This window comes from Oreochromis niloticus, linkage group LG18 (genome assembly GCF_001858045.2).
Source record: "Oreochromis niloticus isolate F11D_XX linkage group LG18, O_niloticus_UMD_NMBU, whole genome shotgun sequence".
In the NCBI taxonomy this organism is placed as follows: domain Eukaryota; kingdom Metazoa; phylum Chordata; class Actinopteri; order Cichliformes; family Cichlidae; genus Oreochromis; species Oreochromis niloticus.
The window spans coordinates 15,329,163-15,355,179 of record NC_031982.2 but is presented as its reverse complement, the minus strand read 5'-3'; the positions used below and the strand labels follow the sequence as shown (position 1 = coordinate 15,355,179).

At 40.4% G+C, this 26,017-nt stretch overlaps 4 protein-coding genes across 4 annotated transcripts; 2 read left to right on the top strand and 2 right to left on the bottom strand.

The window, feature by feature from the left end:
- Positions 1-136: 136 nt before the first annotated feature.
- On the top strand, positions 137-3,483 carry LOC100693748 (interleukin-12 subunit alpha). Its single transcript, XM_003437924.4, has 7 exons — positions 137-737; positions 822-973; positions 1,058-1,144; positions 1,278-1,319; positions 1,472-1,576; positions 1,802-1,846; positions 2,006-3,483. The coding sequence occupies exons 1-7, from the start codon at positions 719-721 to the stop codon at positions 2,135-2,137; spliced, it is 582 nt and encodes a 193-aa protein (XP_003437972.1). The 5' UTR covers positions 137-718; the 3' UTR covers positions 2,138-3,483.
- A 1,954-nt stretch (positions 3,484-5,437) lies between these two features.
- LOC100694017 (zona pellucida sperm-binding protein 3) lies at positions 5,438-8,796 on the top strand. Its single transcript, XM_005476278.4, has 8 exons — positions 5,438-5,919; positions 6,047-6,162; positions 6,240-6,343; positions 6,515-6,689; positions 6,807-6,924; positions 7,782-7,867; positions 8,089-8,360; positions 8,517-8,796. The coding sequence occupies exons 1-8, from the start codon at positions 5,515-5,517 to the stop codon at positions 8,612-8,614; spliced, it is 1,374 nt and encodes a 457-aa protein (XP_005476335.1). The 5' UTR covers positions 5,438-5,514; the 3' UTR covers positions 8,615-8,796.
- A 2,258-nt stretch (positions 8,797-11,054) lies between these two features.
- On the bottom strand, positions 11,055-14,036 carry arl14 (ADP-ribosylation factor-like 14). The gene has a single exon (XM_005476276.4). The coding sequence runs from the start codon at positions 12,232-12,234 to the stop codon at positions 11,632-11,634; it is 603 nt and encodes a 200-aa protein (XP_005476333.1). The 5' UTR covers positions 12,235-14,036; the 3' UTR covers positions 11,055-11,631.
- A 364-nt stretch (positions 14,037-14,400) lies between these two features.
- ppm1la (protein phosphatase, Mg2+/Mn2+ dependent, 1La) lies at positions 14,401-24,351 on the bottom strand. Its single transcript, XM_003437927.5, has 4 exons — positions 23,406-24,351; positions 19,296-19,470; positions 17,592-17,753; positions 14,401-17,396 (listed from the first exon to the last, which is right to left on the bottom strand). The coding sequence occupies exons 1-4, from the start codon at positions 23,802-23,804 to the stop codon at positions 17,041-17,043; spliced, it is 1,092 nt and encodes a 363-aa protein (XP_003437975.1). The 5' UTR covers positions 23,805-24,351; the 3' UTR covers positions 14,401-17,040.
- Positions 24,352-26,017: the final 1,666 nt, after the last annotated feature.

Below are 26,017 nucleotides of genomic sequence, written 5' to 3'. Positions count from 1 at the left end.
TGGGGCATCTTTACACAGCCTGCACCTGGGGTCTTGCCTGGTGTGGTAGACCCCAGCCTCTATGGATCTTGTACTCAGAGCTTGTTCTTGTGCTGCCATGATTAGTGCCTCTGTGCTGTCTTTCAGTCCAGCTTTGTCCAGCCACTGGTAGGATTTCTGGATATCAGCCACCTCCTCTATCTGCCGGTGGTATATATATATATATATATATATATGTGTGTGTGTGTGTGTATATATATATATATATCCTGCAGTTGAAATACCAGCGTGATTATTCATAAAGACTGAATAAAATGTGACCATTTAGAGGGGTTTTTTTCAGTTTTTTGTCATTTCAAAAAACATTTCAACCTTTTTCTTTTATTATTTTTCATCCTTAAAAAACTAAATAAGTTTAGTTGTGATTAATGATATCTTAGATGTTATCAATATTTCGAGAAATATTTGACATAACTGTGCACAATCACAGTTTAAAAGAGCATATAGGATGAACTTTCAATATATTTTCTTTGGTAATCAAACAATGAACAGACATTAGTTTCACCAAACCACAGTTATATGGTGAGAAAGGAAACTTAACAAATCTTTTACCCACACTTTCAACTTACAGTGGATTTACTCCATTGGCTGATGCAGGGAAATCCCTGCATCAGTCTGAATATAAAACACTGCTCAGACAGACACAGTCAAAGAACACGGTTTACCACTCTGAACCAAGATGCCCCTCATCAAGCTCTGTGAGTATAACGTATCATGATTGAAGAGACTAATCTTCCTGAGAGATATTTTACAGTTATCTAATTTTTCTCTTTTTTTTCCAGACTTCACTCCTGCACTGCTGCTCCTAGTGCTCACTTGTCCTTTATGGCAGGTCAGCCAATCTGTGCCACTGATGGCAAAAGAACCAATGCGAGACTCCTGTGTATTATACGCAAGAACACTGCTCCAGAACATCACGGATGTACTCAACCAGGTAGGCCTACAACGAATGCAAATCCACACTGTTTTTTTTCCCTTACACTTTACATTTTATTAAAAATTACTTGTCCTCAAACAGAAAACCTTGTTTAGTGGAATTGACTGCATGAAGCAGAACATGGAGCTGTACAAGAACACCAGCACACCATCAGCATGTGCACCACAGGTACCCACTTTAAATACCAGATTGCTTCCATTTTGTTTCAGGATACATTGTGAAATAAAAACAAAATGTAACAAACATTTGATAAGTCTTTTGTAGCTGTGCCTCTGATTACTTAACTGTGTTTCTCCCACAGGGATCGGCATGCTCAGAAATCACTACATCAGGATTTGATCAGGTAGGTTTTTGTGCTACTTCATCATTTTTTTTCTTTACTTTATATTCTTGATAAACTTGTTAAGGTCTAGACATGGAAGCCAAATAATTCCAAGCAAATCTAAAATGATGTTTGACATTTATTGTGGTTGTGCTTGCTGTGTTTTCCGGTAGAGCTCATGTTTGACAAACATTCGTGAGGATCTGAAGCACTACTACAAAGTTCTCACAGCGCAGCCTGTTGGTACTCTTCTGTTCAGTCTCAGAGAACTCATGGAGGTATGTGATTCTACACAATTATTATAAATTTTTACTGTGATTTTACATAATTCTCAATAAATAAATGCAGACTCTTTCATAAAATCACTCTCTGAATGTTGTTTTATCGTACTGTGATTTGCCAGGGTACTTAAAATAAATCTTAAAATCTTAACAAGGGATAAATTACAAACTACCAACATTTACATTATTTATATCATATAAGAATGTTTTTGTTCTCAACAGAACTGCTTCGGAATATTTCCGGCATCAGACTCGACCTTAAGGGAGGTAAGAGATCTATTTATTTTTAAATCAAGCTTGATTTCACACTTCTTCGCGTCTTTCTCATTAAGTATTTAGAAAAAGAAATATTAGGTTTGTTAGGGAAACAAAATGTAATCACATGAATGTTTCAAATCGTTTATAAGGTTTCTTTGTTTCTTTAAGGCTGCTGCAAACCTCGGAACCTCCTTCGACCAAAGACTTCACCTCTGCAAAGTGCTGAAGGGCTTCCAGGTCCGTGCCATCACAATAAACCGAGTGATTGCGTACATGACCTCCGATGAATACACTAAATGAATCGTCACTGAGCTCCAGAACAAGAATACTCAAGAGGCTCCAGAAAGAAATTACAGAAACTACGGTGACAGTCAGTTAATGTTGCTGTGACAGAAAACACTTCAATATACTTTAAAGTTTCATAAATTACTTAACTCATATCTTAAAATTGATGACTTAATATTTAACTGTGTTTACTGACTTGAAAATGATATTTATTTATTTATTTTATTCTGGACTATTTATTTTCAAATGTTGAATGTGTTGTCATTTATTTGATTCTAAGAATCATTGAATAAATATTTTTTCCTGCATATTACCTGCTGGTTTACGCTTTATTTGTTCACTGATTACATTTTTTTTTCGTTTTAAATATGTTACAACAAGATAACTGATTTAACTCTTTATAAGAATCTAAAGACATGGTTAGTTTACGGTCAAGCTTGAAAACAATAAAAAGCATTTGTGGATTATAAGAAAAAAAAATTCTTGATACATTTTAAACAACCAAAAAATGTAGATTCCACATTGCCACAGACCAATCACAATGCTCTATGTTTCCTGTAAACATGTCAGCCCAGCATACTAAACCCACCATGAAGAACATTTACAAAGAGACCACAGTATAGTGTTTGTTCACGCTTCATTTGGAAATCCCCAAGTTAAGATAATAACAGTCAGGTGACTATTATTGTCATGATAAAACAGTGATAATAAAATGCCAATAAAATGTGGTCTGATATCAAGAAGGAAAGTCAATCAGTATCTGTCCAAGGGGTTAAATTAAACTTAAAAACGGGATTATGACACTTCATTATGGTGAGATTACAGTCAGTGTAATAAGAAATGCATCAAATAGTTAATCTGTTAAGACCAAGATTTACAGAAAGAATCATTATTGTTATTGTTATTCAGCATTATTGAATAAACATGAACTAAAACATGTTCTGATTTTAACACTAAATCCACAAGCAGGTAATTAAATAATAATAAATAAATCCACTCTTCCATATCTGTGAGACGCACATGTGTGTGAACTTCAGTGATTAGCCATTAATTTAGAGGTGAATTTAGAGTCAGGTGCTTTCAGTCAGCAGGGTGCGAGTCAGCTATGAGTCAGCAGCCTGTATTTACTTAAAAAACATTCAGAAAAATAATCTAATCTTCCCAACATGTGTTTGTGGAAGTGTTTTACGATAAAAACAAACGAGATTTCAGAGTTGTTGATAAGTATGGACGCAACCAATCCACAACCAGACAGACTGTGAAAATGGAGGAAAGCACCTATTCCGGGGTTGGGAGGTCACAGTGGGTAACCTTTAAGCAGCTAAAAGCCCCTCTCACATTCATCTTCATGAACACAGTGTTACCTGTGGAGAAAGAAGAACACTGCATTTCAGAAGAGGAAACTTCACTCATCTGTGAAGCAATATAGTAGTGATATCATGCTTTGGGCTCGTTTTTGTAGCTGTACTTTGATGAATAAAATTTAAGTTATAGCATTAAAAAAAAAGGAAAATGTAAGGATACTGGCCAAATATCAAAATAGAAGGTGCGGGTCATGCAGCAAGAGTGCAAAGTCTTCAGCTTGATCCAACTGCAATGTGGAATGAGCTGAAGTAAGCAGTTGACATGAAGAAATCAACAAGTGTCCTGGAAATGCATTGTATGGATTTAAATTGGTTAGAATTACTCCAAGACGGTGTGCAGGACTGATCAAGAGCTGACTGACCAGGAAGCATAAGACTGCACTTACTGCTACACAAGGCTGTACACCAGACACTTGAAGCAATGGTTCACATACTGTTGCCACTTAAATATATGTAATGTTCAATCTGTTTTTGTCTCTTTTATTTAATTTTGTTCCTTTTAAAAAAAAATTTAGGACTTTATTTTTGATGTTTTATGTCATATTTATACAGAAAAGTCCACACAAAAGAATTAACAATCAAATACCGAGATAAGCTTTTTTTTTATTTCCCATTAAAATTGCAAGTTTTAGTCATATCCAGGCTGTGATGACATTCAGGATACAGCACTTCCATGTAACACGATATACTGGGTGTTTCCTAAATGATGTCATACATTATGTAGGGTTCTGGGTGTGTGCAGTAGCGCATTGAACTACTGTATTCATTATTTACAAAGGAAAAAAAATCCGAACATGCCACACTTTCAGTTTCGATATTGAATTTAGTATAGGTTGCTTAGACATGCTTGTGCAACAGACAAACAGGATACTCTAAAAACCATCGTCATGATTAGTGGTACTTGTGAGCGTGTAAAACGCTGTTGATGTTTTCTTGACTCGAACACAAACTTAATTGATTTACTCAGGTCAGTGCCCTAAAGTGCCACCTGAAAGTTACACAGGTTAATTGTGGGAACGATGGTTTGAAAGCAGAGGTAAGGTGAACTGTTTATTCATAAAACCGAACTGAAAATGAAATATAACGTTTTGTTTCCGTCCGCATCCCTTCCCTGTTCGTTTGAATTGTCACAGCTGACATTTGTGGCTTATGAGGCTGAGAAAAGAGGTGCGACATTCTTGCCACAGAAACATGTGAGGTAGACAAAAAAAAATTTAAAAAAAAGGGGGAAAAAGGGATCACAGTCAGGCGCAGAAGATAGAACGAGATGGAGATCCACATACATGTGATAATATGATAGGAAAGATAGCGACCAGGCTGAGGTGGATATGGGCAAGCCCACCACACAAGCAGAAAATACCTTGTTAATTCATTTAATACTATGTAAATGTATGCAAGTTTCATCAGTATAGACTTAAAACTGTTTATGATGGGGCAACCTGAATGTAGATTAACGGGAAAAACCCAGGGTAAAACAGCCCCATCTGCTGCCCCTTCCAGTTTATAAATGCAATTTTTTTGTTTAGTTGGCAGGTTTAGTTGGAATTATTTATTTTAGGTAGCTATTAAGTAATGTCATATCACGAACATCCCAGTGGCGCTGACGTAATAAATTTGTGCAAAAATCCTAAGGCTCAAGGCAAACTTCAGTGCAAAAATAGTCACTTCTAAACAGAGGAATGAAGTCATCATTACGTCATCCAATCCCTGTCGACAAACTGACTTTAAGCTGTTTTAGTGCCACCTGGTGGAAAATATATACTATAGCATTTATATTTTCTAAACAACCACACAATAGAAATGAATATTATTATGCCGAAAAATAAGCTTTTAACTTGTTGCACTTTAGTTAAACTTGTTGTTTAACAAAAAATCACTTTTCAAGTAATGGGTACGCATGCTCAGTGAAACGGCTATAATCAGTCAAACCAGGTGTGTTGGAGAGCAATCACTTCAGCTGTGGTGCTTTTTTTTTCAGAGGGTGTGTTGTGGGGGACTCATCGCTCCTTCCAAAAACCTGGCTAAAGCATGGACTGTTACCTGCACGGCCTCGTTTCTTGGTGCTTTATCGTTTTTTATTCCGTTTGCGCATTCGTAGAAAGCAGCCGGTTAGTTCACAGCAGCGAGTCAAGCGCGACAAACTCCTTCAGCCAGGGTGGGACATATGGCCGCATCCAGCCTCAGTTTGGTGCGGTAAAACAGAAACCGAGCACGGAGCTCCGGGAGCGCCCTCGACCGGTCACGGTAAATTGCCACCCGGATGCCATGGAGGTCGTGGTGCAGGCTGACATGTTTGACACAGGCCTACAGGTGGACGGCGGACATCTGAGACTGGGCTCAGATTCAGCGGGTGAGGAGTGCGGAGCAGTCCCATCGGGAGAGGCGGAGTTCACCATCCGGGCCCAGCTGGTGGATTGTGGGACAAAGCTCTCAGTAAGCACTGCTAGTTCTCTGGAGCGTGGCTCAGTCACTGCTGTATTCTGGTCAAAAGTTTCTCCTTTTACAAAACAGAATGAATGAAGTGTGAGTTGTAGACTAAAATGTTAACATTTGCTTTCAGTCCACAAAAGAGAAGCTTATCTATGACAATGTGCTCGTCTTCTCACCTGAGCCCTCAACTGATGGTTTGCTTAGACTGGATGGAGCTGCTATTCCAGTTGAATGTCATTACAATAAGTACGCCTATGCACATGAACAGGAGTTTGCAGTGTGCTGTAGAAATGTGTCTGTGTAAAATCTATGTCTGTTTTCAGGAAGTATTCTGTAGGTGGCGTTTCCCTGCATCCCACCTGGGTTCCACTTGTTGCGACAACTTCAGCAGAAGACCAGATAGACTTTCATCTGCTTCTCATGACAGGTTTTAAAAGGATGACAGCCATGAAACATTGTTCTGCTATTGCTAAGAGTCATACTTAACGTCACCACACAATGATTAATCTTTAAAATGCTATCACAAGCTTTAGAAATATTTATTGGAAGGTTGCGTGTACTTTTATTTATTTATTTTAATTTGTTGCCATCTTTGCAGATGATTGGACGTTTCAGAGGGGATCTTATACGTATTTCCTGGGTGACTCGATTCATTTTGAAGTCTCTGCTGTTGTTGGTAACCACATGCCCCTGCGAGTGTACGTTGACCATTGTGTTGGCACAGCAACTCCTGATGCAGACGTAGCATTAAGATATGATTTTGTTGAGCATGGGTAAGTTCTACTGCTAAATCTTTAATTCTCAATAAAGATTACTATATTTCCATATAGTAAAACTCATATCATGGCATAGGCTTTCATTTTCAAATTCTTTATTTTTTTACATAACAGATGTCTTACTGATGCTTACCTGACAAACTCCAGCTCGCGTTTTCTACCAAGAACCGAGGAACACACGCTGAGATTCCAGCTAGATGCCTTCATTTTTTACCAAGCACCCAGCAACCAGGTTGATAGTAAATAATGGCTTTCCACAGTACATATGTTCAATATGAGACCTTTGTGGGTGGAGTTTGTATTTTACTGTAATATACATTTGGATCCATAATTTGTCAAACCAAACATGCTATTTTTGTAGTTTTGCCTCTTTACAACACCACAGTGGAAATGCAGGCTTTCGACTCTAATTCAAGGGTTTCACCCAAATTTTTGCATTATTGTTTAAGAATTACAATAATTTTATATGTAGTTGCACACTTGGCCAACAGGCAGTTTTTTTTGTTTTGTTTTGTTTTTTTTACCATGTGGCGTGCTCCCTCTTTGTTTTTATGAAAAATGGAGACATAATATCTGAAGCTGATTTAAATTGTTGAGTTTGTATTTTATCTTTTCACTTTAAGTTTAAATATAAGGGCCAAAGAAATGTCTGTGCATATGAAGGTAGCCATCATTGGGGCATATCTTTGGATAGATGAAACAAAGAAACTAATCTTATCTTGTGCATAGAATATGAGGGAAGGACAAAAATGGGTTCAGTCAAATGCTGCAAAACAAATCACTGTGCTTCACAGTGTAAATGGGATAATGACTTAAAGCATACTGTAGAAGCTACTCAAGAGTTTCTCAGAGCAAAGAAGTGGGATGGCTGTTCTGCAGTGGTGACGTTGGTGACTTAATCTCAACCCAGCAGAGTATGATTTTTGAGTTACTGCAGACAAAACTGAATGCAGAGAAATGCAAACCAGCAGCAACTGAAGGTAGCTGCAACAAAGATCTAGCAGAGCATTTTGAGAAGAGGAAGCGGCATTTGTTGAGGCAAAATTGTCTTTGGCCAAATTATGTCCCTAACTTTTGTCTCATCCACAGGTTTATATAACCTGCCATGTAAAGGCTGTTCCAGCCACAATGACTGCCACCTCACAAAACCGGGCCTGCTCTTTAACTGAGAACAGGTACCAAAATCATGTCATTTTTATGTGCAGCAATGGTCAGTTGTCCATTTGTGCTACCATTTTATCAGAAAATAAGTCATGATGGACATAATGAAAACAATGTCATCTGAAAGCATTTTCCTCTAAAATCTAATTGAAGTACAAAATATTTATTTTGTTACATATCAGATTTCACAGATGGGTAATTTTATTTTACACATGTAAAATTTCACATTATCCAGGTGGCGTTCAGTTGACGGGAATGATGAGGCATGTAGGAGCTGTAATATTGCCCACCATGTTGAAGAAACTCAGTCCACCCAACCTCCTAAAACTACTATGAATGCCAAAGCAAGGCCCACCTTGTCTTCACTGGAAGGTTTAGTCCAGAACAGACCCAAACATCATCCAGCAACTTACGTCCGTTTCCGTCCAAGATTACACCAGCGCAGGCACACAAAACATGAGCAATCCTCTGCTAAATTAATGAAGGGAGGAACAGACTATGTAGCACGTGAGTACAATATTAAGTCAGTGGGTTTCTGCTGTTAAACACCTTTTCATTAAAATTGGATTGCTGTTGAACTTGTATTTCAGAGATTTAATAATTAAACCTTGAGTGGAGCTCAAAGACACCTGAGTGAGATACTGTGTTTTCCTGTTTTTACAGGGAGGCTCCAGCTGGGACCCTTAACTGTGCTGCCGTTCAGTAACCATATCACAAGTTTAGCAGACCCCAAAACAGTAGTTTCAAACAAGACCACCTGAGACTCAGGATGCTTTACTGGAGAGTGAGGATTAAAATAAAGATTTCTCTGCTGACTTGAACGTTACAAACATGTTATGGATGCTGTACAAAAACCCCATGAATGCAGATCATCCTCTGCACTAGAACACAATCAGGCCCGTTACATTTTTCAAATAAAGTTTTGTCTGAACTTCTCCAGCCATTTAAGTGTGTGCTGCTTGCCGTCAGTTTCTTTAAATTATGTATTTTTCTACCACAAATAACTCTTTGCTTCAGCTGCTCTATAGACAACAAACATGAACAAATCCCCAACATCCTGTAATTTTCAGTCTGTGAACTTGATATGGAGCTAGCAAACAATTTAATTAGCATCGGGTTTTTAAGCACTCAAGCTCATTAGCCCCGAGCAACAGAAGTGGATGTCAAAAGGATGCATTACTTGTGTACTTGAACACAAACAATGCATCCGTTTGCCAGCTGTAAAGATTCATCTAACATGCCAACCATTATCAATTAAGGAGATATGCAGACATGCTATTAGAGCGCTTCCTTCCATTACTACCCTCAGCCTACTCGTGTAACCACATTATTGTCACAATGAGGGGTATTTGATACAATATAAAATCTTGGCTTTTGAGACATATCCAGTAACTCATTAGTCACAGCTCCCTGGAGAGATGGATTACGAAAACTGTTGCATCTTTGTCTTCTAACTTTTTATTCATGAAAGAGCAGCTTTACACTTATCAGTAAATATGTTTAATAAACATTAGAAAGTGTCACATCTGTGCTTTTGTGTAGCAGCCTTTTAGAGTTTTGGCAAACACCTTCCAAGAGCAGCACTTCCCTAGTAGCACTTATTGCATCATGTACGGATCATCTTAAATGGACGTCCGCTGAACATTGCGGCCTTTTAAGGGGATGGCCTGGCTTGACCCCTTGATGTACGCGAAGTGGTATTAATATTGCAAATGGAATTTTTTTTTTTTTTTTTTTTGCGCTCCTGCCAAGTAGAGCATTTATGCTCTTTGGGTTTTGTGGTGTCAGCATCTCAGACAGCGCTCCTTGTTGTTGTCCTCGGTGGGCGTGATAAGCGCTGTCCGCGGTGCTGAAACGGTCTGCACGGGCCACTTTGTTTTCAGCGTCCCCGCCCACCTCCGTGATTAATTGTCATTCTTCAGCCTTTCTGACACGACTTGTCGATTTCCCGGGCGCCTGTTTACTTGCATATCAGATGAACAAGCCATTATATGTATGCTGTTTACGGGTTGCTGAACCAATATACCTGCTAAGTGCATAACAAATCAGGAGCGCACTGAAGTAGCACTTAGGAGTTCAGTGCCACTGCTTTATTAGCATATTCATGCGTTGCAGGGGTTACAGATGCAAGTCCAGATCTCTGTCTGATCGTTTTCAGTTGGGGAATGCTTACAGTTTAACAGTACCAATCGGCAGATGATAATACGTAGACTTAAGATTGTTGATTACCCACCCTGGTCCGTCGTTTTATCCATACTCTGGGGATGCGGTGAGTGGATAATGCTCTGCGTCAGTGTTTCAGTCCGGGCATTTGCGTCGTCTCGCCTGCATCCTGTTTCAGGGCTTTAGCTCTTGTCTCTCACTGGGTTGTTTTATCCCCTTGAACACAGCGGCGATGTTTTTCCTCAGAAACCAACTGCTGGCGTTGTTCACTACTTGCCTTTTTGTTCGCACGGTTGTTTATTGCAGCCGGAGATGCGGAGACGTCCTTTGCAGAAATGATCAGATATGCTGCACGCAGGGAAACAACACCTCTGTTGTCACCTGTTGCCCGGAGTTGGTGAACTATACGTACTACAGCATCGCCATGGTCACTCGAAAACTTTCTGGAATACTTATTCTGCTGCTTCTCTTCGCGTTGGGATACTTTGTCCAGAGGGTGCTGTGTTCAAGATCAAGGCAGGACACCCCACCTCAAAATGGACAGCCAGCGGCCACCACATCGCAAGAAATGCTTATGGAGAGCTGTACACCGGACAGCTCGGCGGATCCAGCTGCCGCTGCGCACTTGCCAACATACGATGAATGCAAACATCTGCCGACATATGAGGAGACGGTTCGGGACGGAAAGAGATCGACGACCGGAATCCTGTGATGGACAAGCTACAAGGCACGAACACGTAGCACTATAGATTCAAGTATTCGATATTCGAGATATTTGACACTAGTGCCCATTTTTGGAGAAGAACTCGCATGATATCGCCAGGTGAATTTCCATACAACCTGAACTGTATGCCTCTGGAAAATGTTTTGATCCAATTCCTCCATTTCTTCCAAAAAAGTGTGTCCAAGTGAGCTTAATTTTCTGCCAAATACTCTCAGCACTGAGGCTCGATTTATTATCATATCACATCGAATGCTTCATAGAATAGATGTGATATGACATAACAAAGACAAAGAAAACAAAAAAGCAAAGCACAATTTTGGGTTTGCCAAGCCTACAGTATCTGCTCTTTAATTAGTCAGACTCTGATACAGCCTAGTAAAATGATTACAGTTAGAATTTACCACATTTAGATAATGTTTTTGCAGAGTAGCCATTTAGAAAGCGGAAAGCTAATCAGTGGATTATCAGCATCTATAATTTCTTACATAAGTGAAATGAAACACTAGCCAAAGGAGACGGTTTACAACCGAGAGTCAGTGCAACACAACTAAATCATCCAAACCTATTTGCACTTGTCTTTGTTGCGCTTTTCCCCTGGGTTGACGATGCTGTCAGTGAGATACACGACTGTGAGATAAGAGAATTGCGTTTAATAATTAAAAGGCGATATGAATATGCAGTGATACAATTTCTAAATGCACACCCAATAAACAGCTTACCTGTTTATATGATTAGTGCATGTCTCCGTGGGCGTAAGAATCATAGAAATGTAACCAAAACATGGCATTTCTTTAAATACGATTTATTGTTGATATAAAGGAATTAAAGCAGATGTTAGTGTAAGAGCTCATTCGTCATATTGTCAAATAACACATTGCTTATAAATAAATGTTAATGTTTGCTGTTTGTTCTGAGGTAGTGCACTGTATCCCTGATATTGTCTTTCACTGCACCGGGCTCTGACGAGAGTTTGACCACTTGGACCACTCGTTTAAAGGCCTCCTCAACTCCAAATCCCGTCGACGCAGAGCATGGCTGAACGAAACAATCCCGCTCCTGGCAGATCTTTCTCATATTGAATTTGTCCTTCATTTCAGTGACATTCAGCGCGCCGTCGACGTCCTGTTTGTTGGCGAGAAGAATCAGCGGACGGCCCCGGAGCTCATCATTTCTCAGAGTTCTTTCCAGCTCACTTTGCGCCTCGTTCAGGCGCTCATGGTCGGCGCTGTCCACGACGAACACGACAGCTCCAGCGTTCTGGTAGAAATTCGGCCAGTGGTCGCGCATCTTCCCTTGACCGCCGACATCCCAGATCGTTATAGAAATTTTTTTCCTGTTCTTTCTGGCCTCGAGCATTTCCACGTTGAAGCCGATAGTAGGGACGGTGCTGACACAAGTGTTGTGCTTCAGTTTGTAGAGGAGAGTCGATTTTCCAGCGTTGTCCAGACCCAGCAGAAGAACTTGCACTTGAGGTTTGGAAACCCATGATCCCATGGTGAAGCACAGATACAAAGGCTGTTAACTGACGTGCGACAGTCACATCCTCCGCACTGTGCCCTTCTGACGCGGTGTTTGCTTAGTGCGTTTACCGAGGTTTAATGGATAAGCCATTAGTTCCCTGCTAAGGCACTGTGTTCCGATAAGGCGTCACACCAGAGGGCAAAGTTTCCTGTTCCCCAGTTACACTTTTATTGGTCATTTATTCCATCACTTTATGTTTGTTATCAGAAGATATCAGACTGACTAATGTGCATTCGTAAAAGTGTCATAGGCGCACTGAGAACAAAACCGGGTGCTCAAACAGACTTAAATGTTAAAAACTAAATAATAGCCAATTACACCAAACCAGTTAAAGTTAAGAAGGACCGTAGTGGAAGGTGCCTTAGTGACTGCGACGACTCAAACTGTTACAACATTTCGAAATTTGAATCACATGTCCAATCACGAAATTAAATAAGTGACACTTAAAAAAACTTAAATAAATAAATAAAACGTTGAAGCTCCTGTTTGCATACACATAGTTCGTGTATTCGAACTAACTTCTACACTGGCTTGTCAGCCGTGTTAAATATGAGATGAATGTTTCCACGCTGACATGCACATTAAAAAAAATCTACTCCAAGTTTCCAATGCTTCTAGAAAACCAGAAGCAGCCAAACATCATAAACTTGAGGTCACGTCACGCACATCTTGCTTTTACCCCTTGTGGACATTCTGTCCTAAATCAAGGTCACTCCATCACATCCAAAATGCTATCGTTATTTTAAAATATTGTATTTTAATACGCGTGTATGTTGTATAGCACATACATGCGTAATTATAATAAACAGAAATAAAAGTCAAATAAAAAAAGGGAAAGTGGGACAAAATCAATAAAGGTTGGTCAGCCATTGGTAGGGTGCAGGTTTCACCATGACACCATCGACCAACGCACTACAGCCAGGCCCCTTCCCTTTGTTTACTCTGCTTCACATAATTCAGAATAATAGAGCACCCAAAGACATAGACTCGGTGGCTAATCACCTCCTCTCACCATCACCATCTCATTCTAACACTGAACATGTAAACAGAATAAAGAAAATCCGTGCATCTCAATGATCCGTCCAGCCAAATCCTTGGTATGGTGAAGATCGATTGAATCCACCTCACTGCAGTGCGGGTGGGCACAGTGGAAGCTCACCTCACAGCAGGAAGATAAATCAACATCTGCTACTCTGTAAGATGTTTAACTGATTCCACTGATTAAATCATTTGTATTTCAGTTTTTTGTATCAAGATCTGGACCATTTCTCCTCCGGCTTCACCCACACCCCGCCGGTTGGGTTATCCATCACATACACCAGTCCTCCGGTGTCACGGCGACTCAGGGGCCAAGAGTCGAGTTCTGACTTCTCCCTTGTCCGGGGGGAAGAGTGATTGGTCACCCTCTTCTGAAAGCGGACGACTGAGCCTGGGGTAGAGCATGTGTCCGCTTTCTGATACATGTCGGCTGCGCCATCGCTCTGAAAAATCGCCCGGGATTCAATGGAGGATTTGGAGCCATGCTGTCCCATGTTGTTTGGAACTTCGAGAAGATTCCTAAAAACGATCTTAGGGATTTTTTTAAAAGCCAGAAGTGTTGAATTCCTGCTTGTTCGTGAATCTCACGTGTCTTCCACACGCACTGATCTCGCGTATAAAATGCCAAATTTAAATAAACAGCGGTAAAGCGTTCCCGTAAAGCCGATGAGTGACGCTGTTGATTTTTTATAGTTATTAGACAACACTGGTCTTAGGAATTTGGATCAACTCGTGTGGAGGCTATTCTGAGTTTGGCCACCTGGTGCAGAGTGTCACTGAACATGACATTGCTGAGCTTCAAGGCTCAAGGCTGCGGTGTTGAGTTACCTTGCAGACGGCAGCTCTGGGAGTGAGAGAGCTATTTGTGGTCTGAGAGAAGCATCCCAGAAACTCTCCGATTATGTCACGTGTTTTCCCCCAATCTTAGTGTGACCTCACCCTCCTAGCCTTTGTGAGTGTTGTTAGCAAATTCTTTAAAAGAAATGTCTTGAGGTAAAACTACGAGAAGCTGTTTGCATCTCCCCAACATCTATATTTGCAACGGAAGGCACTTAAGACTGAAGTGCTCCAGTGGAGCTCTCCAACAGACTTGGCAGCAGGTGATGTGCATTGCATTTAATGTGGAAATAATAAACACATTCAAATTGATCATACCTGTCATGAGAACGGTTGATACATTTCAGAGGAAAGAGTTTAATACTTACAGCTTTCTCACGTTAAAATCACGGGTATTTGTTTTATTGTAAACTTCTGCTCATGTACAGAAGGACAAAACCGAAAATACATTATACTGGTTTGGCAATCTGCCTGAGACATCCAAAAAACATAATAAATAAGGCATTGGGTAAGCTGTTAAAATAAAAGAAAGAAAACAAAAGGAACAAAAATCCTCTCTCTCGACTGATGAAATAATGATGCACAGTGGTAAAAGGTGAATTTAAAACAGCAGTAAATCAAGTAGGGTTTACGGTAACTTTCCTTGACGGACTGCTGCCGTCATTGACACCAGTTGTATTGCTTCGGGAGCATATCGTATTTCTAATTATAAGCATTCTGGCTGCAGCTGTACAGTTCGTGATGCGACATCGTTTAGTCTTTTAGTCTTTCGTGGTCGAGGTGTGGCCGTTGCACCTCCCCGCTTCGTGTGCTTCGCAGGTCAAAGGCAGCCACCAGTGTCCGTTGCTGCACGCCGTTAGGTCATTCGTTCGTGAACATGGTTAAGCTGAAGCACATGCCCTGATACAGACAGTGTAAGTCCACTTGGATGGAACAGTTTGCGTTTGCTCCGTAGCCGCGCAAAAAGGTGAGTGTCGGGCTCGACATAGGGTGAAACCCTCTTGCGTTGCTGAGGGTAAACAGTGTTTATGTTTGCTGATATGCAAGAATTTACCATTCCAAAAAATAAACATCTGAAAAGTGCATTTTTTTTAGAACCATACGTATTTCTGTGGAAGTTACATGTATAAGCCACAACATTAAAACCACTGACAAGTGGAGCAAGTAACCTTGATGACATCTCACCCATGCACTTAAACACTGCTGCAGACCAAGAATGGCCTCTCCCAGCAAGGCAACGCACTCTCCACCACTATATAAGACTGCCTACGAATAACTTGAGGGACCCCAAAATCGAGAGCCAACTGGGCATCAGATTAGAGCCACCACCGTGAAACCCACATGAGCCAAAGCATCCTGTGCCAACATCCTGGTCCCACACACCAAAGGAACCTCTCAGAATTCCAGTGAATACATTCTGATGGATCAGAGGTGTTTGGCAAGGAGGATCCACACAATATTTGATAGGTGGTTATAAGGTTGTGGCTCATGTGGTGTATGTGTGTGTTGTAGTTAAAGTCGCATTCCTCACACAAATTTCACTTTTGAGTATCACACACCTTCTACAGACTTGATAAATGACTTTAAAAATGTTAAGTTTCAGCCTTTAAAGTCACTCAGTTAGGGTAATGTTGATTAAGGATTCTTCAGAGGTCAAAAAAATATCACCAGGTTTCCCAGGCATAGATTGAAACAAGCCCCAGGCTAAAAGAAAAATTAAATGAAGATCGACACTGATTAAAGTTTATGGTTTAGGATCATGCTTAATCCATGTCTGGGAACTAGATGTAAATGTTTAAATAGCCGTAGAAACATCTGAGTCCACTCTATTGGAGATCTTGAAGGATAAGAACCTGAACTGATTTTTTTTGTCGTTCTTAATGCAATGAAACAGCTGACTCTCGACATTTAAACACATTTTGAAAAATTATGGACATTCGGATCATCTTTATGCCCATTCTAAGTTGATTAAATTGATGTGCAATATTTAAAAATATTTATCAGATACTCCAAAATTGACTTCAAGCATCACTTAAAAAAAGATCTTTAATTTAAAGATGTTTAAAATGTGTGTCACCTAAAAAGAAAATTATCAGCTCAATAAGCCACGAGCCCTCATCAGTGCTTACCTTCTACCTTCTTCTCTTTATGTGACTGCTTAGTTTTAAAATCTGCTGTACTGAGCATGGATTTTAAATAAATGTAAAAACAATAAATCTCCAAAAGCTTTACCGTCACTCCTCAAACTACAAACTAGGTGCTTAATATTCAAAAGTGATATGTGTGTATTGTCATCAGAAATGAAGTAGAGGTATGGATCCACTGGAGTCTTCTTACATTTGAGAAATTATTATTCCCGTTTGAAAGTCTAACAAATGCATACAATCAGAGAATCATCAAAATGCAGCAAGCCGGGTGGTGTTTTTGCAGATGCACAGTAATTGTTGTGCAGGCACTGGTTGAAGCCTCCTCTGAAGAAGCCTCCAGTGGAGCTGTACCACTCGTGTGCGTGTGCATGTACAGTAAACAGCAGTGATGTCATCACAGTCTAATGTGTGCTGGTTAAAAGATCCCCCCCCATGTCTGGTAGTCTTGGTACTGTACTTCAATATTTTAATCAATTCCTCATCCGTTTAGCAGATGGCTGTGAACTGTATTGTATTTAAATGCCCTTTTCTCCATCAAGTCAAATTAAATTGAGCTTCATTTTCTCATATCATTGCATGTGTATGTGTGTGTGTGTGTGTGTGTGTACATTTCTCTGTATGTGTGTGCATTAGTTAAAAGCCCAGTCGAAATCTATACTTCTCCCAGTCCTTCTGTGATGATGTACTTACTGATACATCCAGAAGATGGGGGGAAAAATATATTGATCATGACGCAAGCTTTAAACTCGACCCTCACCTACTCCCCTGCCTTGCTGTTCCCCCCTGCTCCACTTTTAAACTTCACTACCATGACGGTGATGTTGTCAGGGCAGCCACGATAGAAAGACTGTAGGACGATGCTCTTGGCACCAAAGTGAGGCTCGTCCAGGCGCTCGCGGACAAAGCGCACTGCCTCCTCGTTACTGAAGGCATCCCACAGGCCATCAGAGGCCAGGATCATAAACTCTGGCTGCAGTTTGTCCAGGTCAAAGGTCATTATGTCGGGGTCGGGAATGACTACGTTAAGGTTCTTCAGTGGGTAATCCCCGAGGGAGCGGGACATAGCGAGGATTCCCTGGACTCTCCACGATCCATTAAAACTGATGAAGCCTCCTAAAAGTAAAAAGAGTAAAAATTCCAATTTAAAGTTTAAGAAATAACTTTAATCACAACCTATTTCTAACACTGCATTGAATTTAACTCAGTGATTTCCCAGAACAGACCAACAGATGGCGACAAAGGACCCCATATCCACAGCAGGTACACAACGCCTAAGCTTTATATTACACCCTTACACTCATTATTTACCTGCCCTCTTGATCCTCTTGCGCTCTTTAAGCTGATACGGCTTGTGGTCATGTGATAGGGCGACAGCATTCCCATCTTTGTCACACAACACACCACGCGAGTCTCCGACATTGGCCACTGTGAGCTCTCTATCTGACAGCAGCGCTATCAGACATGTCGTTCCTGTGTGGGAAATTCAAAGAGGAGACAAAAACAAAAATTCAAACACTAATCATTTTTGTACTGTAACCAGCTACAAGTAAAAAAACACCTCAGAATTGTTACAGGCACATCTTTGAGATCTTATATTATCTTTTAACTTTTTTATTTCAATCACACCACAAAACATAACAAATCATTTTTATGCCAGATTAATAGTAATACATAAAACTAGGTTTTGTTTGGTTTATGCTGGCTTTTGAGAACGTAACTCATGACCTCTGATAGCTCCAAATATTTGATTAGGCAAATTTTTTATTCCAGCTGCCCCTATCGATGCAAAACTCAAGTGATTTGTGTCACCTCCTGGTCTCAAACTGAGGATGTTTTGCTGCTTCGCAAACCTGTACACCACTACACTACAGCAATGCACACAGTAGATATGTTTCATGTATGGGGTTTTTTGTTGTTTTTAAGATTTATTTTTTGTATTTTACCTTTATTATACAATGTTGAGGGTGGATAGAAAAGCAGGAAGAGGATGGTGGAATGACTTGCAGCAAACCCCACTCATCCCAGTGAGCTATAGCAGCACCTTTCCTGTAATGAATTTAATTCCACACTACCACAGAGGGATTTCTGAGGATAAAACTTAAATTACGCCTTAAAGAATATGCTCGATGATATATATGAATCTGTGAGCTTTAAAATCTGATCTAAAGATGATTAGAAGAGGAAGACATTAAATCACTGATGGAAACTGTAAAGAAAGAGAGGATGAAACACATGTAGAGGCCACTCTAAGAAACAGAGTTTTCCATAATAAAGTTGCTAACCTGTGGGTCAATACTAGATCAAGCTCAGTTATTAAAATTAATTTTATAGAGACACCATTGTGCCAGTGGCCAGTCATTAACTGTATCTTCACTATCCTGAGGAGATGCTGTGGCAGACTGTCACCCAAAAAAAAAAAAAAAAAAATCAATAATGAAAAATAATAGTAGGTCAAAAATATGAGGAAACTGTTTTCCCAGGCAGATGTATCAAATGCCACCAGCAGATCAATCTGAACTGTTTCTCTGAAACATCAGCGTAAATCTGGATCAGCATAGTGTTACACAATCATCTCACTCTTCTAATTCAGCCAGCGTTTCGAGTGGGCTGTAGAAGGACTCGGTCAGAGACGTAAATGTCAGGTGGGAGTACCGAGATGAGAGGGTATTAGATGGAAAATTGTGAGGATTTTCTTTCATAGGTGAGGTTCTGCAATGCCACCAAGTCCCTTAAGAGGCAGAGAGCGTGAAAATGAGAGTACTCGAAAGCACCGCTCTTAAAATGCCAACTTTCACGCAAACAGCCACCTTTATATTAAAGTGCACTAAAGGAATACTCTTGACACTTCTTGGCAGAAGTGCTTGGACAGTGTGTTTACAAGACATGTGAGACATGCTTCCTCTATTTGTCTCATATGGCAATTTTAGTTTCAAAGTTTCCCCCCCACACACACTGACCACATATATTTATTTCCCCATTTCCTTCCACTCTCCTCCTCCTCCTCCTTCTGACCTGCTTCATCGTGGTTTGCAGATAGCTTATCCAGCATGTCACGATCCACAGCCAGGATGCGCTGCTCGAGAATGCTGGCGTACGAGAGAGCGCTCTCTCTTTTCTCTCTCTCAAAGGCCTGCAGCTGCTGCTTCAGGGACTCGGGCAGGTGGGCCTTCACATAGTCAGCTGCAGCCTAAGACGTCAGAAGGGGAAGAAGGGAGGCACAGAGAGGATTAGACACAGGACAGCGCCTGTGATCATAACAACTAAGTAGAAAGAAATAGCAAACAGATGTTTCCCTAAACTGGTGCTGCCCAAAACAGAGCCAAAAATGAACAAATACTGAAAAGTGGTCAGCAGTCAAACTCTTTTTATTAAATGCCTGCTAGATTTGTTTATTGGATATACTGTTTATAAATGTAATGTTGATTTCTGGTGGCTTTTCATATAACTTTTGATGCTGTAATATATGGATAGATTTCATCGTGTTGAATAAATACAATGTTCCCCAGCTTTGAAAGACAGAATAAATAAGGTTATGATTCAGATTTTTTTTATGTCTCGCCAGGCCACACAACTTTAATTTAGAGGAGTGCTTTAATACCAGGTGTTCAGAGCTGAATTATTGAGCAACCTCCTCCTCCTTCAGCCCACTCCTCCACCTCCTCCCTTCACATATCTGCTTCCACCCTCGTTTTCTCCGCCAAGATTTCCATTATGCTAATGCTGTCAAATCAAATCTAAAAATGGGAGCATTTTACACCATCTTGATGTCCCTGCGTTCATATTTCAGATTCACAGCTCCTACGAAACGAGGACACTTTGTGCCCTTCAGTCCACGCGCTTTCATTTTGCTCCCTTCTGACGTGATGCAGTAATAAAAAATAATACTTGGGTTTATCAGGTTTATCAGGTTTATCCACAAGCGCAGTTGACATTTGAACCGTGATATTGCTCAAAATATTTACCATGAAGTGTATGGAATTGGCACTTATGTGCAGTGGAAGGCATGTCTAATTATCAGGAGGGACAAATCAAGTCCCTGTCTGCTTCCTGTGCTCAACAATTTATTTAATGGAAGAGAAGCACTGAGGGAGGCTGGATCAGGGAAAGAGCTTCAAGTGTAAATTTCCATTTGCAGTAAATAGCAGGAAATGCCAGACTGAGTGCAGTTACAAACCTCTCGAAGGACTCCAGTATTTTACAGCCTTTACATTTAATCAGCTAATGTAAAATATCATCTCAGCCCCATTTAAAGTGAAAATACAGATTATGGATCTTGATTTCTTGTTAACTTTGCTGTTTTATTAAATCCTACTTCTTCCCAGAGCCAGCATACAGGATTGAATTTTAGTTTGTACAGCAAAGTAACGTGAAAGCCCGTTTAAGATGTAAACTAGTCAAAGCAAATAGTCTCTCCCCCTGTAAGGCAAGTTAAAAATGGAGCAGCAGCTTGTGCTGACTTTTATATTTCAAGGCTACAATTTGTGCCTTGATAGACAAAAAAAACTATAGAGAAAAACAGAGACATGTTTGAGGAATGTTGTGCATATTTTCAGAGCCAGGACACCCTGCACTCAGAGACGGCCTGTTCTATCTGCCCATATTTGGCTTGGCAGTATGGCTTCATTCAGTATTGGTGATGTGTGAGGGTTTGTGTGTGTTTCCAAATGCACCAAAGTGCAAAAAAAGATCAGCAGCAAACAAATGTCACTTCCTACAGTTTGTACCTGCATATCATTAGCACTGAGGGTCCCACGTAGTTTGTTTTTACTAGAGCCTAGTTTTTATACTGGGAATTGTGGTTACTGTGTTTGCATGTTACAGCATGTGTTCTGTGCACTGATGCTAATGACCCTAAAGCAGCTGAGGTCGATGTCAAAGCAAACCAATACAAGTCCAAAGCCTTTGTGACTACTGATAAAAAGAAGGGGGGCAAACGAGTAAAACACATATAAACAAACCAGACAGAGCAACACAAATCTGACTTATGAACTACAGAAACAAAAGGGAGCAAAGAAAAACAGCAGACACTGAGTGTGAAAAGGAGAAAGAGGGCGCAAGATTGGGAATTAGAGGAAAGAAAAATATTTGTTTACACAGTAGAAAGAGACAGAAAGGCTAAACACAGTCTGTTTGTTTACCTCCGTGTGACTGAACACATCCGGACGCCAACAGTTACAGCATTTCTGGGAGCTAACAAACTAATGCCTGTTTCCTTAAGACAGCAAATTAATTGCCTGTGTCTAATGAATCCCTTAAGATGTGCTTAAAAGAGAGGATAGACTGGATGTAATCACCAACTCTTCTGATTTACTGTTTCAAATAGTTTTAAGCAAAAATCCCAGTTCCACTGTTTCAAGTCAAATGTGAACTACAGTTTGTTTTCTTGGCCTGTTAATGATACTAAAGTGGATATTTAAAAGCTCTGAAGGGAAATAAGTTAGATTAAGAAATGAAAAAACATTTTCACAACTCCTTAATTTTCAAAATAAAAATAAAAACTGATATATTTATTAAGAAAACAGTAACACTATTTCTTCAAATTTAATGTGGAATTTTAATGAAATTTGTTCTGTAATTAGGGTGCAATTTTATTAGGTACACCAGAATAAAAGGCTAATAACTCAAGTTTTGCTCTATACATATGCAATTTAAACTTTTTGATATGTTTTATGGTGACCCCAATAAAAAAACAAGAAGCTGAAACATGAACAATAAAGCTGTTCTTAATACTGCAAGTGCTGCTCGAGCTTATTTCTCATAGGGCAAGGTTGAATAACTCTATAATAGGACCCAAGACCATAAAAAAGGTGGAGTTACAACGTTAGACAGGGAGGTTAGACTACTCTATAACACAGCCCACACAGAATCTATTTATTATTCAAGATGGGGAGTTTAAGGCACTCCTCAATACAACTGCCACCTCTAAAAGTAAATGGTCAGAAAGGGGTTTAGGCCACTCTACAATACAGCCCATGCCCCTAAAGGTGGGACATATTTACAGTGTAAAACTGTAAGGTTAAGCCACTTCATAAAATGGCCCACATCCCCAAAAGTAATGCATATTACAGTAGAAGTAGTGATTTTCTTTTGTACTCAAATACCCCAAAGTTGGTCACTGCTTAAGATTACTTAGGGTATGATTTATGTATTCTTTCCTGTAAAGTACTTGAAGTTACTCACTACCTAAAAGTACTTACAGTAGAACTGCTACCCTTTTAATCACATGTAGGTTTCTTATAAGTATTTGCAGGTAAATAAAAATTCACCCAAATTTCATCCAGTTTCAAAAATACATTTAAAATTTCAAGTTAAATCTGGAGGAATTACAAGCTAAGTCATGGACTGTATCATAAAGTGCAACAGATAATACATATGTGGAAAATATTCCAAATTAGAAATAACATTTATGACTCAGGCTCGTTCCTATTTGCTCTACAGGAACAGCAGACCATTTTTATTGAGCATATGCTGCATTTAGGGACAAAACTTCCTTTTTTCCATACTTTTATAGCTGCATGGCGCTCTTATTCTTAGACGTTATCACTGCAACAATATGTCCTATACTGGGAGCTCCGTGGGACAGTGGTGATGGTGTGACAGATGGCGCAGGACATTTGCTCTTCAGGCAATCATGAGAAACAACTGACCCTTGATAACACGGGGACTGGAGGGCACACACACACACACACACACACACACATACAACAAACCATTGTTCTTGCACACACACACACACACACACACACACACACACACACACACACACACACACAAAGCCCTTTGTGATGAAATCCAAGTCACCTCCCTGATTGGCAGTGGTGGAGGTGTTCAAACAAGGGAATACAATGCAGGAGTGGGGAGGGGGAGCTCTCTGCCACCCTTGTGGAAAGTTTGTAACCTTAACTTTTGTTATTTCAAACCCTGATTAGTAGCAAATTAACCCACTCAACAAGGCTAAATTAAGAAAATCAAAAATTTTTGAGTATCTATAAATTTAGCAGCATTAAATAAAACTGCACTCTAAAATACATCACGTTCTCTTTACCTGCCAAATTCACTGTGCTGCTAAAAAAAATTAAATTAAATAAAGGGGGCCCTCGTAACCTCTTGCTTCCAGCTTACCTCGCCACCATGACCATCAAATATCCCGAATATGGACGGGTGGCTCTTGTTGGTGATGTCGGTGAGCACCTCGAAGCGGTCCTCCATGTGGTCTCTCCTCCCTTGTATGGAGTACACGGCTACGTTGTTATTCTTGAACTCCCAGGTTTTGGAGAACTCTGCATCCAGGACACTGAGGCCTCCCAGCCGGTCATTCTGCATCATCTCCGCCACTTTCCCCTTCACCATCTTCACCGCATCCCGGCTGGACTTGACGATGGTCTTGACTTCGTCCGTGTGGAAGAAATAACTCCACAGCGCCAGGCTTATGCACAACAGAAACAACGTCTCCGGCCTGAGGAGAAAATAACGCATGATCCGACCCAAAAGAGACAAGAGCGTCATTGTGTCTCCTATCATCACACGCAACCAAACTGCGGTCTGTCTCTCCCCCCGTCTGCACAATTCACTCCATCCGCTCAGCGGAACTATGAAGAAATCGATTAACTACCACTGTGTCAGAAAAAGACAGGATTTCAACATTTGTTCGGAGCTCAGGCTGCCTGCTCCGAGCGCATTTACGCACTGTGCACGGTTTGGCTGCCAGACACCCGGCCGAAAACAGAGGACAAAAGAGAGGAGGCCACCCTCATTGGTTCAACACAACGTCTTGGTCCTATCCCCGGCTCTCTAAACAGCTGCAAGAGGATTCTCCGAGTTGAGCCGATCTCCCACAACCCATTGTAAAAAGACGGATTTTCTGGGTTAGACCCACCACGCTGACAGACATAGGAGTCACCAGGGGGACGACGTGACTGCGATATGTCCTTCTTTTTCACCGCTGACCCCGTTCCTACTGTCAGATATGTGCCGATTCAGTCTCCGCATCAACAACACATTTCACATACACACACACACACACACACACACCTTCCTACTTAAGAACTGTCAAACCACCAACAGGGAGCGAGAAAAATATCGGAAATCCGAATGTGTGTTTAACGAAGCAAAATAGTAGGAGAGGCAGGAGCTGCGAGCAATGCGGCCAAATCAGGTGCTTTATGTTGAAAGACCAGCGGAAACGGTTTATTCACAGCAAGAAACTTCACGTCCACTCGTTCCTCAAATGCAGTCGGCGCTGACGAGACTGCGCAGCTGCAAACTCATACCATGCGCAAGCAGAGCACTGGACAAATGGTGGTGACTGCGGAATCAGATGATGAGGTCATCTAGTGTTATACATCACAGTCATAATCTAGATAGCGGCATTTTCACTTCGTATGGCTTAAAATACTGTGTGATAATGTGATGTTTTATGGGGCTGCTGACTGTTATGGAGAACATTTAACGAGGCCCAAAATAAAAATGCAGCTGAACAGAAAACAGACATAAATTAGTCCCAATACTCATACAACACTATTTAAAAGTAGATAAAAATTATGTGGTCGTTTCAAAACACAAACTAATGCGAGGCGATGTCTTTATATTTTTTCAGCAGTGGCTGAAAAATGCCACCTCCTGGTGGCAGTTTAAGGTAACACTGCTAATTCTATAATTTACATTCTTGGAGTCAAATGAGGGGGGAAAGCACATAACGTTGTAAAGGGACAATTCCAGGCACAGAGAAATCATACCACTATGTACTGGGAAAGGTCTTGGACCACTCCCCCATTTCTTTAGATTTTGCGAGGAAAACTTTAAGTAGATGCAGTGATTTATTGAAATGTGCATAGATGAAATGCAGTGTATAAGGCAAAAGTAGAGTTTGTACAGTTCTCACAAACTTGAGAATCAACGATTGGTATGACCAGCTTTATTCTTCAACACTGCCTGAACTCACTTTGGCAAGCTTTCCTGTATTTTTGTTCAATAATCTTTAGGAATAGCTTATTGGAGGGCATTTAAGGTATACTATTACTGCACTGGCAGTGTGTTTGGAGTCACTGTTATGCTGAAAAATGAAGCTTCTGCCAATCATATGCTTTCCAGATGGACCCAGAAAGTTGACTGTGTTATCTGGACGTTGTTTTTTCAGTGGGAGAAATGTTTTGCCACTGTCTGAGTTGACTGCAGGTTCCCACAACCTTAAAAATAGTAAATATGCATAATTACCAAAACTTAAACTACTGATTAACAATGGCCCATGAGGTTCACTTGGATTAGTGACAAAACATTTTTTCCACTGGAAATGTCCAGATGAAGCAAATCCGTTTTCTGGGATTTCCTTACCTGTATGACTGAGGATACATCAAGACTTTCCAGACAGTATTGCATGGTCAAAATCTGACAGTACTTTTCTGTGTTCATAATTCCATCAATTTAAACAAGATGTCCAACACCAGTGACTGAAATGCAGCCTCAAACAAAGATATACCCTCCATCATGATTTAACTTTCTGTAACTTTCTCTTGAGTTCCCCTGCACTTATTGATTGCAATTTGAATTAAAAGCTTTAAATTTGGATTAATCACTCAATAAGCCCTATTGGCACCAACTGCCAGTCCAGATCTTGTGTTATTTGCGCACCTCAGCCTTTTCCCCCTATTTCCTCTCCTTAAGAATGCCTTCTTGACAGCTATCCTTCCACTGGGACCATTTCTGATCAGGCTTTGATGAACAGTAGATGGATCAAC